This window comes from Hippocampus zosterae, chromosome 3 (genome assembly GCF_025434085.1).
Source record: "Hippocampus zosterae strain Florida chromosome 3, ASM2543408v3, whole genome shotgun sequence".
Lineage (NCBI taxonomy): Eukaryota > Metazoa > Chordata > Actinopteri > Syngnathiformes > Syngnathidae > Hippocampus > Hippocampus zosterae.
The window spans coordinates 25,388,537-25,402,735 of NC_067453.1; the positions used below are offsets into that span (position 1 = coordinate 25,388,537).

Sequence of the window (14,199 nt, forward strand, 5' to 3'; positions counted from 1 at the left end):
CAACACATCATTTAATCTTCACACAAGTTGTTTTAATCACAGTTTGTTAGTTACAGCGGGACACACACACACACACACATACACGTTTTTGCTACGTGGTGGGGACTTGGTGTGTGAGGGATTTGCCCTGTGGGAACCAAATTTCAAACATGAAAAGAATGTATTTATGAAACAACACACACACACACACACACACATACACACCTCAATGCCACAAACATATTCAATGAAGCATTTACTGTCTGGCAGATCTTTTTCTCCAAAATGTATTTTCTGATGAAGCGAGAAACCTTCCCAGGAAGAACAAGTTTGCAAACCCATCAACTGATTAGTGAACTGCACTTCTTAGCCAGAGATTGATATATTCAGACTGCCAGCGCAGTGTCATTCCGGTGTCATTGGCTAAGGTAGGACAGATGGTCCGGTTACTGCAACAGGAGTTTGGCTTGGCAATAATCTGCTGCGTCAACAGATCCCGCTTAAAAGCTAAATGCAAATGACCGCTATTCGTGCGATTCTGTGAAATTGATGACAAATGCTTCCTGTCGATATCTTGAGCCCAGTCAATCCTTCAACGCAGTTTAAAACGCTTTCAAGAGCCACGTGGACGGTCGGATCAAGTGAAAAAATATGTCGGGTTCAGCGTGTTGCCACGCTGAGTGTTTAGCAAACCCAGAGTACACTGACATTAGAGAAACAAGCGCAGCGGGAGCAGATGTCAGGGCGGGTCCGCGCGGTGCGAAGGTTGACGAGGCAAGCGGTGGGATAGTAGGGAGGGGTGGGGGAGAGAGGGGAGGTAACCGCTAGCATTGGGCGGCGCCCCAGCTTGGCAACCGTGAGCCTTTGATCTATGAGTGGCTGACTCTCATCAGCAGGTTGAGAAGGGAGGCGGGGGGCGGGGGGCTGCCTGAAAAGGGACTTAACGGGGTCAACGGGTGGAGACATTTTTCATGGAGTTTGCGTGATGAGAGTGAAAGGAAGGAATCAATTGCAGGAACAACCTAAGATGGCGGCAACACACTCGTAAAAGAAATACAGGAACGGGGAAGTCATTGAACCCAGGCTGCTGCCGTTGGGCAACATGCCCAGATTCATAAGCTAATGGAAGATCGGCAAACGGACGTAATTGGTCACGTAATGGCGGCGGTTCGCAAAGCTCAGCCCAATCAATGAGCTCATCTCTGTTGTGGTGCGATGGACTGGCGACCAGGCCAGGATGTAGTTTGCCTTTCTCCCTGAATCAGCTAGGCCTTCGATGCTGAACGAGGTTCAGAAAATGGATGGAGGGATGCCTTGTTCGATTTACATGATCTATTATGATTGGGTTTGGGCTCCTCGTCAGCGACCCGATTACAAAATCATTTCGCAGGCCTGACAAGGATGAAGAGAAGCCCCATCCATCTTTACGGACATTCTACTGTCTGTGTATATATATATATACCACCCCCACCCCCAACCCACCCCGCCCCCTCTTCCTGATCAGTGACTCTCCACTGAGGTCACCGTTGTTTATCTATTGGCAGGAGCTTAAACATGAACGGCCACCCGCTCTATACAACCCGCCCTGCGGAGCAATATCACTGCTTGGAAATAACCATTTTATAACCTGTATAGTACAGGCTATACAGCCGTAGTCTCAGTCTCACGCTCTAAGCAGGAGAGACCTTGGGCACCAGACCCGACGGTATGTCTCTTCAGGGCGCCTTAATGGTTACACCGAGGAAGCTATTTCCATCCCTGTGCTACACTTCTAATCTCACACTCTCTGATGTGGTCTTATTTCGGCCTCGGTTACCTGGGCCTCTCCCATCCCCTGCGTCCTCACTGACGCATGTTGGCAACACTGCACCGAGCGCAAGCTCGTACATTTTGCATTTAGAACAGGTGCCCCGCAGCACAGCTTGAGAGTCCAGATCGACTGGGCTTTGCAACAATCCCTTTCTCACACATCGCTTCCGCCTCTACCGCTATTCACAGCTCGGGAGCTTTGTGCTTAAGAGTGAAGGAGAGAATCCAGTTTAGCTGATTTTTTCCCCCCTTAAAACGGTGCTTCCTGCCACAAACGGGGAATCACGAATTTAATTTCTAATCAATCACATCCGGTTTTCCTAACCTGATGAAGGTCATTTTAATTTGATACAAAAGTTTGAGGTCACCAGTAGCTTTGGATAAATGGGATTATTGGAATTGATTTTCATTTCACTTATGCAGTTTATTCTTGTGGTGATTAATGTGTATTAATTAATTAATTGCCCTTTTTAAAAATGGCTTACAGAGCATTTTATTTTGGAAGTGTGAGAACGCTAGCGTGTACGTCTTGGCTTCAAGACCTTTCTGCAAGCAACCCTCACAACTGCCACAAGCTGTCCGCACCTTTCTTTGCATCTTCTTGAGATGTTTACCACCCTGCTTTCTCTGTGGTCTTATGAGTATCAATTGTCGGCCAATGTTGGCCACTCAGCCGCGAACACGGTGCCTGAGGGGAAGCAAAACATTGCGCCATTGAGGGCATTGCAGAAGGTAAGTATAGTTGTTAGTTATGATCGACAGGGAAAAATAAATAAAGATGACGGCAAGCTGAGAACGATGACTCCCAAATTGCTGGGGCTCCATTGAACTCGTCCTGTATCAAGGCAATAATAAACTCCAGTTTTAAAGGTGAGCGAGGACTTTTGCAAAGTACGGTTTATTGCCGTCAATTCTAAAAGACTAACTTTATAGTTCCCACTGCATTGACGCACTCACTTCTGCGCTCCATCCATTTCGCGTCCGCTGAAGAGTCAGCAAAGCGCAAGATGCACTTAAAGAGGCCAAGAGTGGTCAGGATAAACATAACCATCCGAACAGCAGCAGGAGAACGCATTACTATGATGAACCCGTGGGAGTGGAGTCTTTATTGTGTAATGCCATCCATTCCAAAAATAACAGCGTATATTTCTGACAACATGTTTTATGTGTCAGCCCGAGCGAAAGGCGAGGATGTGAGTAGGAGGTTTTCGGCGAGAGAACCATCTCTCCGGAGGGATTAGAGTAATGATCAACTATTCCACCTGCAGCAAGATCCAAACCGTTCATTTGCGTCGGCACACATGCAGGTATGGGCAGAGATTCGGGCGAGCCCCGAGCTCACACTGGAAGGAGGCCACAGCGGGATCCGATATATAAGCGCGCGCACACTCCTGCCCATTCCGAGCCAATCTGCATTTGACGGGCTGAGCTGCCCCGCTGTGCCGTCGCTCTCCTGGAACAAACACTAAACAAGAGCCAAGGGCACCTCCAGGATTACCCTATCCAGCAATTCCTCCTCAATCCTCGGCGTCGCCTTCCTCAATGACCCGCCTTGCTTGACATTCACACACGCACAACACACAAAGCTCAACGCGGCGGTTGCCCGGCTGCACGACTGCCCCCCGGGAGGACGGAAATAATGCCGCCGCGCAGCGGTCACCGGAATGCATGATTAGGCTCACCTCATAGGGCAGCCGGCTAAACAGACTTTGACCTCAGGGTGGTGGGCAGAATGTCAGCGAGCAGTTTGGAAAGCTTGGATGACTTTTGTGGAGCAGCCAAACCAAAGAACGAAGTGGAAAGGATGGCATTTGATAATCTATTAGTCTTCATTCATCATTTAATTGTTGCACCTCAAAAAGAGCTCATATAAATATCCCTCCCGCATGCCACCCATAAACTTAGCGAAACACACCTTTTAACGACATTGTAAAAAAATACTTTGAAACAGAAACAATTGAAAGGATGAAATGTGGAGAAAATATGTTCGGCGACTGTGCCTGGTGGCGTGCGAGTGCCCAGGCGTGAGCTGTCGCCGACAGCAGCAACTATGTGAATTTGCGCTTATAGGTTTTAGTCTTCTCCAAATTGACCAAAGCAAGAAAAGTGTGTGCGAATGCATGTTTGTCGATATGAGCCTTGCGACTGGCTGGCAACCAGCCCAGAGCGGAGCTCATTTGAAACTCTGACGAGCGCAACTGCGAGAGAAAATGGATTCATAGATGATTTCGTTTTTGGCACTCTGCAGCTCGGGAGAAAAAGATAAATGACTAAATTGGAGGCGAATTATTTTCCCTCTACCGTTCTACTTGGGATTTTTTTTTTTTTTTTTTTTTTTTAAAGATTGTCTATAGTGATGTTTGCATTTGGGAATTTAACATGGCAGACAACATAATAAACCAGGCAAAAATAGCAACACACCGCTCTCTAGTTTGGCTCCTTTCCAAAACAATTAAAAACCATTAGGCGAGTTTAAAAGCTTACGAACTAAAAGACCAAATGTATCTCCCATTTTGACTCTTCTTTTCTATGGGATGCCGCTAACAGAGTAGCTGCTTTAAAAAAACATCACCTAACCACAGCATTCCTATTGAATTATCTTTTCCAATCACATTGTATGTCTTCCTCGCCAGAGCGTAAGAATGGAGCGTGTGCAAAATACACACACGCACACACAGGTTGTTTTCTTATAAATGTGTCTCTTCGCTTTTGCAGCACTTCAGAGTGAACGCCGTCAGGGACGCACACTCGCACACATGCGCGCACTTGGAAATGCAACTACAGAGGAGCCTTGACAACAGCAGAAAGGATACTCTTGTGATGTTTGCACCTTGAATGAGTTTGGTCCGCACGCTTGAAGCCAGAGTGCAGTTAATAATAATGTGGAATAGGAAAGATGGGGGAGGGGGGGGGTACAGCTGGTTGTGGCGTCTCTGCTTTTTGTCTTTACACTACATACGTCTCCATACTAAAATGTTGCGATGCGGGAGGAGGGGTATTTTTGTTGGGATAATTTTGCTCTATCAACGAGCACTGGGGCACGTGTGGAAGGGGGGTGGAGGGGGGTTGTGTAGCCCGAGGGCTTTGTCTATGACGCCCATCCCCAAGGTCCAGCTCTGCACCGTTGCGCTGACAGCTACTTGAAAAAGCATCAGCAGGGACGTGCTCAACAACTGCGTCCGCCTACCCAAGCTCCCCGATCTATACTATCGTACCTTATGGAAAAAAAGAGTAGAATTGCAAGTGAATGAATGGAAAGAATTCAACGGTAGCCGGGTTGTCATGTGAAGTGATTCATTCCAATCTGCTGTTTATATGTGCCACTACATTCATCAGAAGAGACGTTTCACCGCCTTCTAACACAAGCAGATGGATGTAAACATCACGTGACTGATCAAGATGGGTTTTGGTTGTCCATTTAACACAGTAGATGTGATTGTTTTTTACACTTTTATTTGCGCCGGGGAATGATAAACGCGTCATAATAATAATAGGAGATAAATACCTTACACCCATACACAAAAAAAATAAACTGGACTTTGTTAATCGCTCAATCAATTACCGGTGCTTCATGCACATCAGTGGAATGAGAAGCAAGTATTAAATGCCTTACCACAAATAAACACTTGATGGTGGAGCGACACTGAAAAATAAATGGTGTTGGATTGAACGTTATTTCAAGTGGCTGCACAAAATACAATCATCTGGATACAGATACATTCTTAAATGCATGTATAGTCCACTGGGGGGGGAAAAACCCCTGCACAATTAAATGGAGTAAAATCAACAATTGTTTTTTTTTTCAGTTTTAATTTGCCAAGACACTGTGGCTGTTTTTTTTTTTTGCATTTGTAAGCGCCAACAAATGCAGTGCCCCCATTATTTGTCAGGTGCTTCATCCACATAAACAGAATTCAACTCCAACGGGACATCAACTGCATCTCCTCTCACATCAGTTACGACGGACCCCAAATAAGCACCCAATACTCTTGCTAGTTGAGGTACGGCATTGCATTGCGTCAGGCAGCTCCAACAAATGCTGTGACCTAATTAATTGTCAGGTGCGTCATCCGCATGAGTGGAATGGAACTCAATTGGTACACCGACCGTGGCACCTCCGCATGGAGAGGGCAAACATTTTTTTTAAAAATCAGCACTACACAGAGCCACGCATTTCCTAACAAGATGCATGACAAAAATCTCATTTGAAATATAGACAATAGTGTGATTTATTTTTTTTTTGCCAGTAGTGTTCTCGTGCATAGAATTTGCCATTGAAGGATGGCACAAAACTACTTCACAGCAAACCCACATGAAGTGCAATACATTCATTCATTCATTCATTCATTTTCCGAGCCGCTTGATCCTCACTAGGGTCGCGGGGGGTGCTGGAGCCTATCCCAGCTGTCTTCGGGCAGTAGGCGGGGGACACCCTGAATCGGTTGCCAGCCAATTGCAGGGCACACAGAAACGAACAACCATGCGCACTCACACTCACACCTAGGGACAATTTAGTGTGTTCAATCAGCCTGCCATGCATGTTTTTGGAATGTGGGAGGAAACCGGAGCACCCGGAGAAAACCCACGTAGGCCCGGGGAGAACATGCAAACTCCACACAGGGAGGTCTGAGCTGGAATCGAACCCGGTACCACTGCACTGTGAAGCCAACGTGCTAACCACTGGACTACCGGGCCGCCCGTGCAATACATTATTTTCCGCATTTCTCCATCAACATCAACTCACCCAGTTGTGTCATTTTATTCAGTTACTTTTTTTTTTTAATTGATCAAGCGGCTAATCTGGGTGTAGGCACTTGCTAGTAGACACCAAAAAACATTGTGTGCATTACTGCATGTCCTTTTGGGTTTTTTTTTGCCTCCCTCTGCCTCCAGTCAGGACACGGAGATATCAGCCTTCCCTTAGGACAGGCAGCATGCAGGCGTCACAGTGCCCGGCCATGGAAATGTTCTGGCTGCAATCTAATGAGCGCGGGAATGTCATCACGGGCATGTCTGCCGGTGCCGGCAGCCTCGAACATCCATACATGTTGAATCAGCACAGCTGCCAGACGGCGCTTCCTCTCCCATCCCTTTCTTGCCTGCTTTCTTCCTCCTTCAAGTCCCGTGCCGCTCGCTCGGCGTGTCTATTTTCATCACAAACACAAACGAAGGCCTCCCCCTCACCCCGCACCATTAAACTAAACGCAGACATCCTGAACGTCTGCCATAAATAAAAGGCTAGCTTATCATGTTTTGGGTGTGTTCGTGAGGGCAGCGACATGCATAGAAAATGAGAATAAATGAGAATTATTTTTTGTAATAAAAGATAGGAGCATCTTCCTTTGCCCTCCCCCTCGCAACCTGCATGGATGGAGCACATGTGGTGACTGTTTTCTCCAAAGGGGACATCAAACAGGCCGCCTTCACAGAAATGGCTGGGGGCGCTCGGTTCCTCAGCGGCTGCAGATTAGAAGTTATCAGCCGGGAAAGGAGGAAGACGGCAGACAAAATGACTGTCCCGGAAAAACATTCTCACTCCAAGCAGCCTACCTGGATATCTTTCTAGTGAACATCGACACAGCTCCGAAAGTCTAAAAATAAAGCCACGTTCTTCTTTACTTAAGCTGCTTTTGGCTGTTTTTTGACAGATGGCCTTGTCCTTCTCATAAGATAAGATAAGAAATCCTTTATTAGTCTCGCAATGGAGAAATTCCCAATTCACAGCAGCAAAGTTATGAAAGGAAGAAGTGGAAGAACAAAATATAGGAGCTGCTGGAAAGGCAGCCACTCTCACGCCGCCATCTTGAAGTTCAAATAACACAACACATAATACACAGACAGACAGACAGACATGATGGTCTCATGAGAAGATCAACCAAAGAGGTTTTCATCAGCACTGCTTCATGCATCCTGTCAACTTATTATTATTATTTTTATTAATATCCTGGATTTTTTTTTCTAATGATGGATGATGCTGGCTCTCCAGGGAGATTACAATTCAATGCACACAGTGACGATGTCCTAATAAAGAAGAGCACAGACATCCGCCATGGTCGGCCAATCCTGATTTGCACTTGAATCCTAAGCAAAACCATTCATGCATCTCGGGCTCATACCAGAGCCACTGAAGTAAGTTGTAGAAAACTGGAGAGCAACTGACAAAAGAAAAACCACTGGCATTTTACCAAAATGATCATGAATGGCTATTTTCTAAAAGGCTCATTTTTCCTGCAAGTCCAGGTTTTGTCCTTGAAACCGACTGTCCAAATCTGTGTCTTGAGCATCTGTGGTTTCACAATGTTGTGTTGCTTTTGTCTCCCACAGTGCTGATATTAAACATAAGGACAGAAATGTAAATCGGATATCACACTATATGGAGGATTGCAACGGGTGGTACATGCAACCAACTCAGACGATGGATGCTGCTTGTCGGGGATTTTAAAGGTAAGGTCTAAGAAATCCAATATATCAACCCAGCCTCATTATATTTTTTGGGCAGGTAACTATTTTATGATGAGATCCACCACAAACATCCGCCGAGCTCCGAATATGTCTGCCTGCACCTTGAGCAAGTCCACCAAAATCCCATTATACCACTTGCGCCACAACTTAGACCTGCTCAAAGCTCATCTAAAATGTCATCTCTTTTCTGCCACCAAATTGTCAGACACATAAAAATAAAATACATTTTAAATAGCCACGCCCCGCAAGTCCGAACGTGATTTCCCAAATTTTCAAAAACGGCATCGAAATGAAATTACATGGCGCACGTTTGTGCCAATCAACGAAAATAGTTCTTAAAAAAAACACCCGTAGAAAGTTATGTTTGTGTCTGGTTTAGTCTAATGTTGCTGCTGTAATAAATCCACTGGAAAAGGGTTCTAACGATACCATCTCATCAAGGCTAGTTTCATTAGCCCATCTATGGCGTTTTACATGGTCAGGCATTAAGCTAGCAAGCATTCATACAGGGCAAAATGCAGTTTTAAAAACAGAACATGTAATTTTCTTAGTCGGATGTTTTTGACAATAAACTTCATCTGTGGTGACAGCGAACAGTTTGACGCAAGCACAGTTAGATTTTTGAGGAAATGTTCACGATCAGACTAATAGGGAGTGAATACCGCCTCCAATATCCCTTCATGTGATGTACGATTGTTGAAGCTCCACCTTCTCAGAGTTATGGGAAAGTATTTGGAACTGTACTTGACACCTTTCAAAGCACTGCCATTGCCTTGAAAAACATATGCAAGTAATAGCGAAAACACATCTTTCAGCAACTGTTCAAACAGCACACACACTGCACCAGTGGGTGACAACTAGGGGATGGATGCATATTCCTTATCCCACCCTCAACCTCCCCCCCTCCCCCCTTCGAAAACTGTAAATAATCCACACACTGGGGTGTGCCAGTAGAACAAAGTGAATTTAAAGGGCAGCAATGATTCAAACAGCAGCTTGTGGAGTTGCCATACCTTGGAAGTGGAACGCTCTTGATTCTCGATGGAAGCCTTGGACCTGACTGACTCCATCAAATCCATCTCTGGCCGCGAGTTCATCCAACACGCTGATGCGCAGAGCGGGGTCGACCCCAAATCCTTGCACTAATTTGTGGAAACACAAACGGACATGGTTAGTGGTGGGAGTGGTTGGGGGGTGGGGTGACTCAAAGAGGTCTTGCTGGACAAGCGCATAAAAACAACCTATAAATTAATCATGTGAGGCAACATGGTTGGATGATCGATGGCGATGCCCTTACCTGAGCAAGCGCAGAATATGCAGACAACCAGAAATAGCTGTAACAATCCCATGGTGAATTTTTGTTTTAAAAAGGAAAAATTAGTCCATATTTTTGTCCACTTCCGACAGATAGAGCTCTATGCTGAGAATATTAGCGATCCAGGATTTTGAACGGGGGCATTATCCAAACTTTACATCGCCGGCGATGTGGAGGCGTTAACGCACACCCGCACATACACACAGGAAAAAAAGATGGAAGTCCAGTGTTGTTATTATTACTCCATGTAGGGTGTGCGGATGTGCTCCGTGAAGCCGGCACAGGTGGATGCTCGGAGGATGCACAAAAGGAAACGTGACGCTGCCCTTCCCCAGCTCAACAGACGGTCCTGCCGCGGCGCGGGAGGAAGGGGAGCTGCTGCCGCCCAGGGTGGAGGGGAGAGCGGGAAGGGAGGGCGGGAGAACTCCCACTGTCCTGGTACGAAGCCATGGAGGATAGTGGGGAAACCGCGCCACCTGGCGGTAGGATAATACAGAACACACGTCAATTTAGCGGTACGTGGCCCCCGCATACTCCCAATTCGGCACCTAAGGATTCGCGGATTTTGTTATTCATAATGAATACAAAAATATTGGTTGCCCCCCCCCCCCCCCGAACGGACATTTTCCATGGAAATGTAATATTAAAGATTTTGTTTGACACATCCCCCTTCGCCCCTCAATGCATTTCAATGGCGGTCAAATACAGATTACCGGTAAGCAAAGTTGATCAGCCCTTTCTTGATTAATTCTTTACATTTACCATCAATAACGATGAATAATTTGAAGCAAAACGAAGAAAGTAGGTTCCAGGGCAGTATGGAAGGGAGGCAGATAATTCGTTTTAAGCCAACGATACATTAACAAAAAACAAGTGTGGCAAAAGGAAGGAAGGACGGTTGAAGGAGGGCTAAAAATTAGGCTTCAGGAAGGAAACATCAATAAAAAGCTGGTCCGAGGGGAGGAAGAAAAGAAGAAATATAGGACAGAACAAAGGAAATAATTAAGGAAGGCTGAAAATTAGGTTTTAGCAAAGGAAAGGAATTGTGTAAGGAAGATTAAGAAGGAAGAAGAAAACAACATAAATAGGGGCGGCAGAAGGAAGGGGGGATGGAAGGAAATAAGGAAGGAAAGACAATGTGCGGAATTAAGAAAGGAAGAAGTAAAGGAAGGCAGAAAAGTGGTGTGTTGACTGCTCTCATACGAATCGCCTTATCCTGTTGATATCAAACTGTACACATAGAGGAGCATCACTTCGATGTCCTACAATATCAAATCTCATCTTTGTGTGGAGTTAGTATCGAATTATATTATCTTTTTACATTATGTCTGGTCTTATCTTCCTTGTATCACATCGTATCATATTGTGTGATATCTTGTCGGCTGTACTGTATAAAATATTGTCTCTTCTTATCTCAGTTACCCTTTTTTACAATACTCGGAATTCCGCTGCCAGTGAACTACAAATGTGGGACTGGAGCAGCATCGGGCATGACAAGCGTGACGCCTTGCGATACACGTTTTATTTGCTCCGTCACCATGCGCTAAATTCAAAAGACTTTATCTCAAATCATCTTTCCCAAATGAAATGAATGAAAATTAGAATCCATAAGAATCCATTTCAGCCTCCATCCCAAAAAAGCGTCTTGTACATCACCGAATCCTGTTGATCACGAGTCACTTCAAGGTGTCAACTGGATTCAACGGAGATGTGTGCCAGAGTGCCACAAATAGGGAAAAGCCATGTCGAAGCAAAGACGTAACATGTCAGCTGAAGTAATGTGATTATGTGTACCAGAGGCCAAATCTAGCAGTTCTTTCAAATAAGTATCATGCAAGTCACTTTGTTTTATGTTTAGTTTGACTGAAGACTTCAACCGGGAGTGACAGTAAACAGTTTGAAGCCTCTTTCTTGACGACTTGTTCGCTATCTGCCAAACCCCCGTGTGTTGTGTACTTGTCGTAATGCGATTTGAGGTGAGTTGGGTTCAATGCCCCAACAAATTTTTGCTTGCAAATCAAACAAAAAAAAATTGTCTGAACAACGGCTCGCGTCTTGAATAACTAAAATAAATCGGATTGGTGAACGTTCCTCTCAACAACAAATTCATTCATGCAAATTGCAAATGTCCAGCAACAACATACTGTATATTCTACAGAGTATATGTTGTACAAATACAATACATATGTGGCATATATGGCTGTTTCAATTAAAAACTGTAAATTGTCCATAGCTGTGAATGGGAGTGTCACTGGTCTACATTAGCTTTGTGAAATTATCTGCCTTTTCAAATGCCTGTCTAAGTGCACCGTGAAATTTTGCATGCTTAAGGTATGCCATCATTATTTTTGTCAACATCATCCTCTGTCAGCTGAGCTTTGTCTTTTTGAAACATGGCAATAAACAAGATTGGCTGCTCGGCTGCCTTTGTGGCTCACCCTCGTGAATTTTTTTTTTTTTAATAGAGCTCGGATGCTTTGAATATTACTTCAGTCATTGTTGAAACTGCATCCTCCTCGACCATGGGAACACTTACCTTTCTGAAAGAGCCCTTGTGAAATTTCTTGCAAGGAAACACAATTTCACTTTGCCCAGCACGCAGATAAATTCTCTGCCAGATGGACGGGAACAGAAGTGTTTCTCTATCATTCTGTGTTCAGAGACTATCCTAAATTGACAACACACTTCAGCCAATCCCTGAATGACTTGGAAAGACTTTTGTTGGCTGTGCTGGCCATGTTGAAGTGGCTTGTCAAGTGATGCTGGGGCCTGTTCCAGATCTCTTCATGTGTTCAGCTTTTTCCTTAGAACCCCCAAAGTATCAGGATTTGGATCTCCATCCCGCTCCACATTGTTTCCACTAATGCCAACATGTTCTGTGATCACTGCGTTTTAAAAATAGATTATACAAACATGGAAGTATCTGTGGCTTCTTGCATTTTTGTGGCGCCCCTACACATACATTATTAATACAATCACATTTTTTTCTATGTTCACCCAGGAAATGTAATTACTTTGTATTGCCCACAAGTTACTTCCTGGACAGCCATGGGGAAAATATTATGAGCTATTGAAGCAAGTCCCTAGCCAAGAATAAAAAGTAATAAGAGAACAAACCTTTACTCATGACGAAGGCAAACAATCTCTGTCTGGGGTCACCATTTTTTTCGAGACAGAGAACTACTTCTTGGGTGTAGATTAGTACGAAGCTATAATTACATTCAATAATATATTATCAATGATAAATGCTGTGACACTAATTAACATAAGTGGTACAGAAAATAGATGCGTGGATATTTATAACTATACAATAATTGTTAATAATGATATAACGTGGGATGAAATGATAAAGTCCCCTCACAGGTGAGCTAAAACTAGCCTGCTGGCTACTCCAGTCGTACTTGGGGGGCTACCTGGCACCATCCTGTTGACCCCTGCACTAAAGTCTCTCAAGGCATGGGCAGTTCATTTCACCTAACTGAGAAGTATTGCAGCTATACGTACAACCATCTACCCTTTTCCAAATATTCTTTAACCCCCTGAAAATAGAGGTACATAAAATGGCTGTCATTCCAAAATGGCAAATTCCATATTCAGAGTGAAGCACCTTAAAACCATGGATTTGAAATATATGGTGACTGTTGTAGTCTATTGAAGTGGTGTCTCAAGTTGAAATCATAAACAATACATTTAGACCTTGATGTGTGTTTAGTGCGAGAATATTGCTCAAAGTCATCGATAGTTTTGTCACAAAAAGCCCTGCATAAATGTACATTGTTATTCTTATTAACATTAACTTACATTATTTGTGTAGTTTGTTTAACATTATTAATATTACACCGGCTATCCGTCTGCGCCATCTTGTGTTAAAGATGGTGGCTTACATTGGCCAAAGAGACTACAATGCAGTATTTTTGAAGATTGGTTAACCTATAAGTGCATACGATAATTTTATTTACATTGTATTTTAGTTGGTTTACTGACGTGCTTCTCATTTTTTTCGTACACCAATGGGCATGAATTTGTACTGCCTGTATGTAAAATACAACGTATATAAAAGTATGACATTAAAATGACAACCTCAGAATATTCGACACATGCTAAGTGACTGTATCCACCCTAAAAAAAACACACACATTTTACCTATGTTTAAAGAGCAACGACGGAGAGGTGAGTGAACATCAAGTGTTGCCTGGCGTGCTTCTCATCTTATAACAAAAACGATATTATATAGATTTTCCTTCCCGCCCCTATAAGAGCACTGGTATCGTCCGCTCCCCCAGAAACGTCACACACAACCTGGCGAACGTGTCTTTCTTTTCCTGCCCAAGTATCACTGACACGGTATTTATTGGAGCCTAACGCTTATAAGTGGTGATATTAGTGAGATATAAAAGTGCCGGTTTGTGTCAAACAAACTGTCCCAAATTGAATATTCCAATATCTGGCGCGTTTGTTCATAAATTAGCATTGAGCTAGTTGGAGGGAAAAAAGAGCACCCAATACACGTGTGAGTAATTACTATAACAGCAAGATGACTTGCAAAAATATATAAAAATTGCGGTATCTTGCCGTTTTTGCAAGGGTATGGAAAACTTTGGCAGGGAGCGCAAAGTTGTTGTTTTTTTTTTTTT

General features: G+C 44.1%; 1 protein-coding gene across 1 annotated transcript in view; it reads right to left on the bottom strand.

Moving 5' to 3' along the window:
- The window catches only part of nell2a (neural EGFL like 2a), an 80,794-nt gene extending 70,854 nt beyond the window's left edge, over positions 1–9,940 (bottom strand). Inside the window, exons 1-2 of the mRNA XM_052060702.1 lie at positions 9,548–9,940; positions 9,264–9,392 (exon numbers count right to left, since the gene is read on the bottom strand). Coding sequence (XP_051916662.1) covers positions 9,264–9,392; positions 9,548–9,599 — 181 coding nt within the window. The 5' untranslated portion in view covers positions 9,600–9,940. The remainder of the gene's footprint in view (positions 1–9,263; positions 9,393–9,547) is intronic.
- Positions 9,941–14,199: the final 4,259 nt, after the last annotated feature.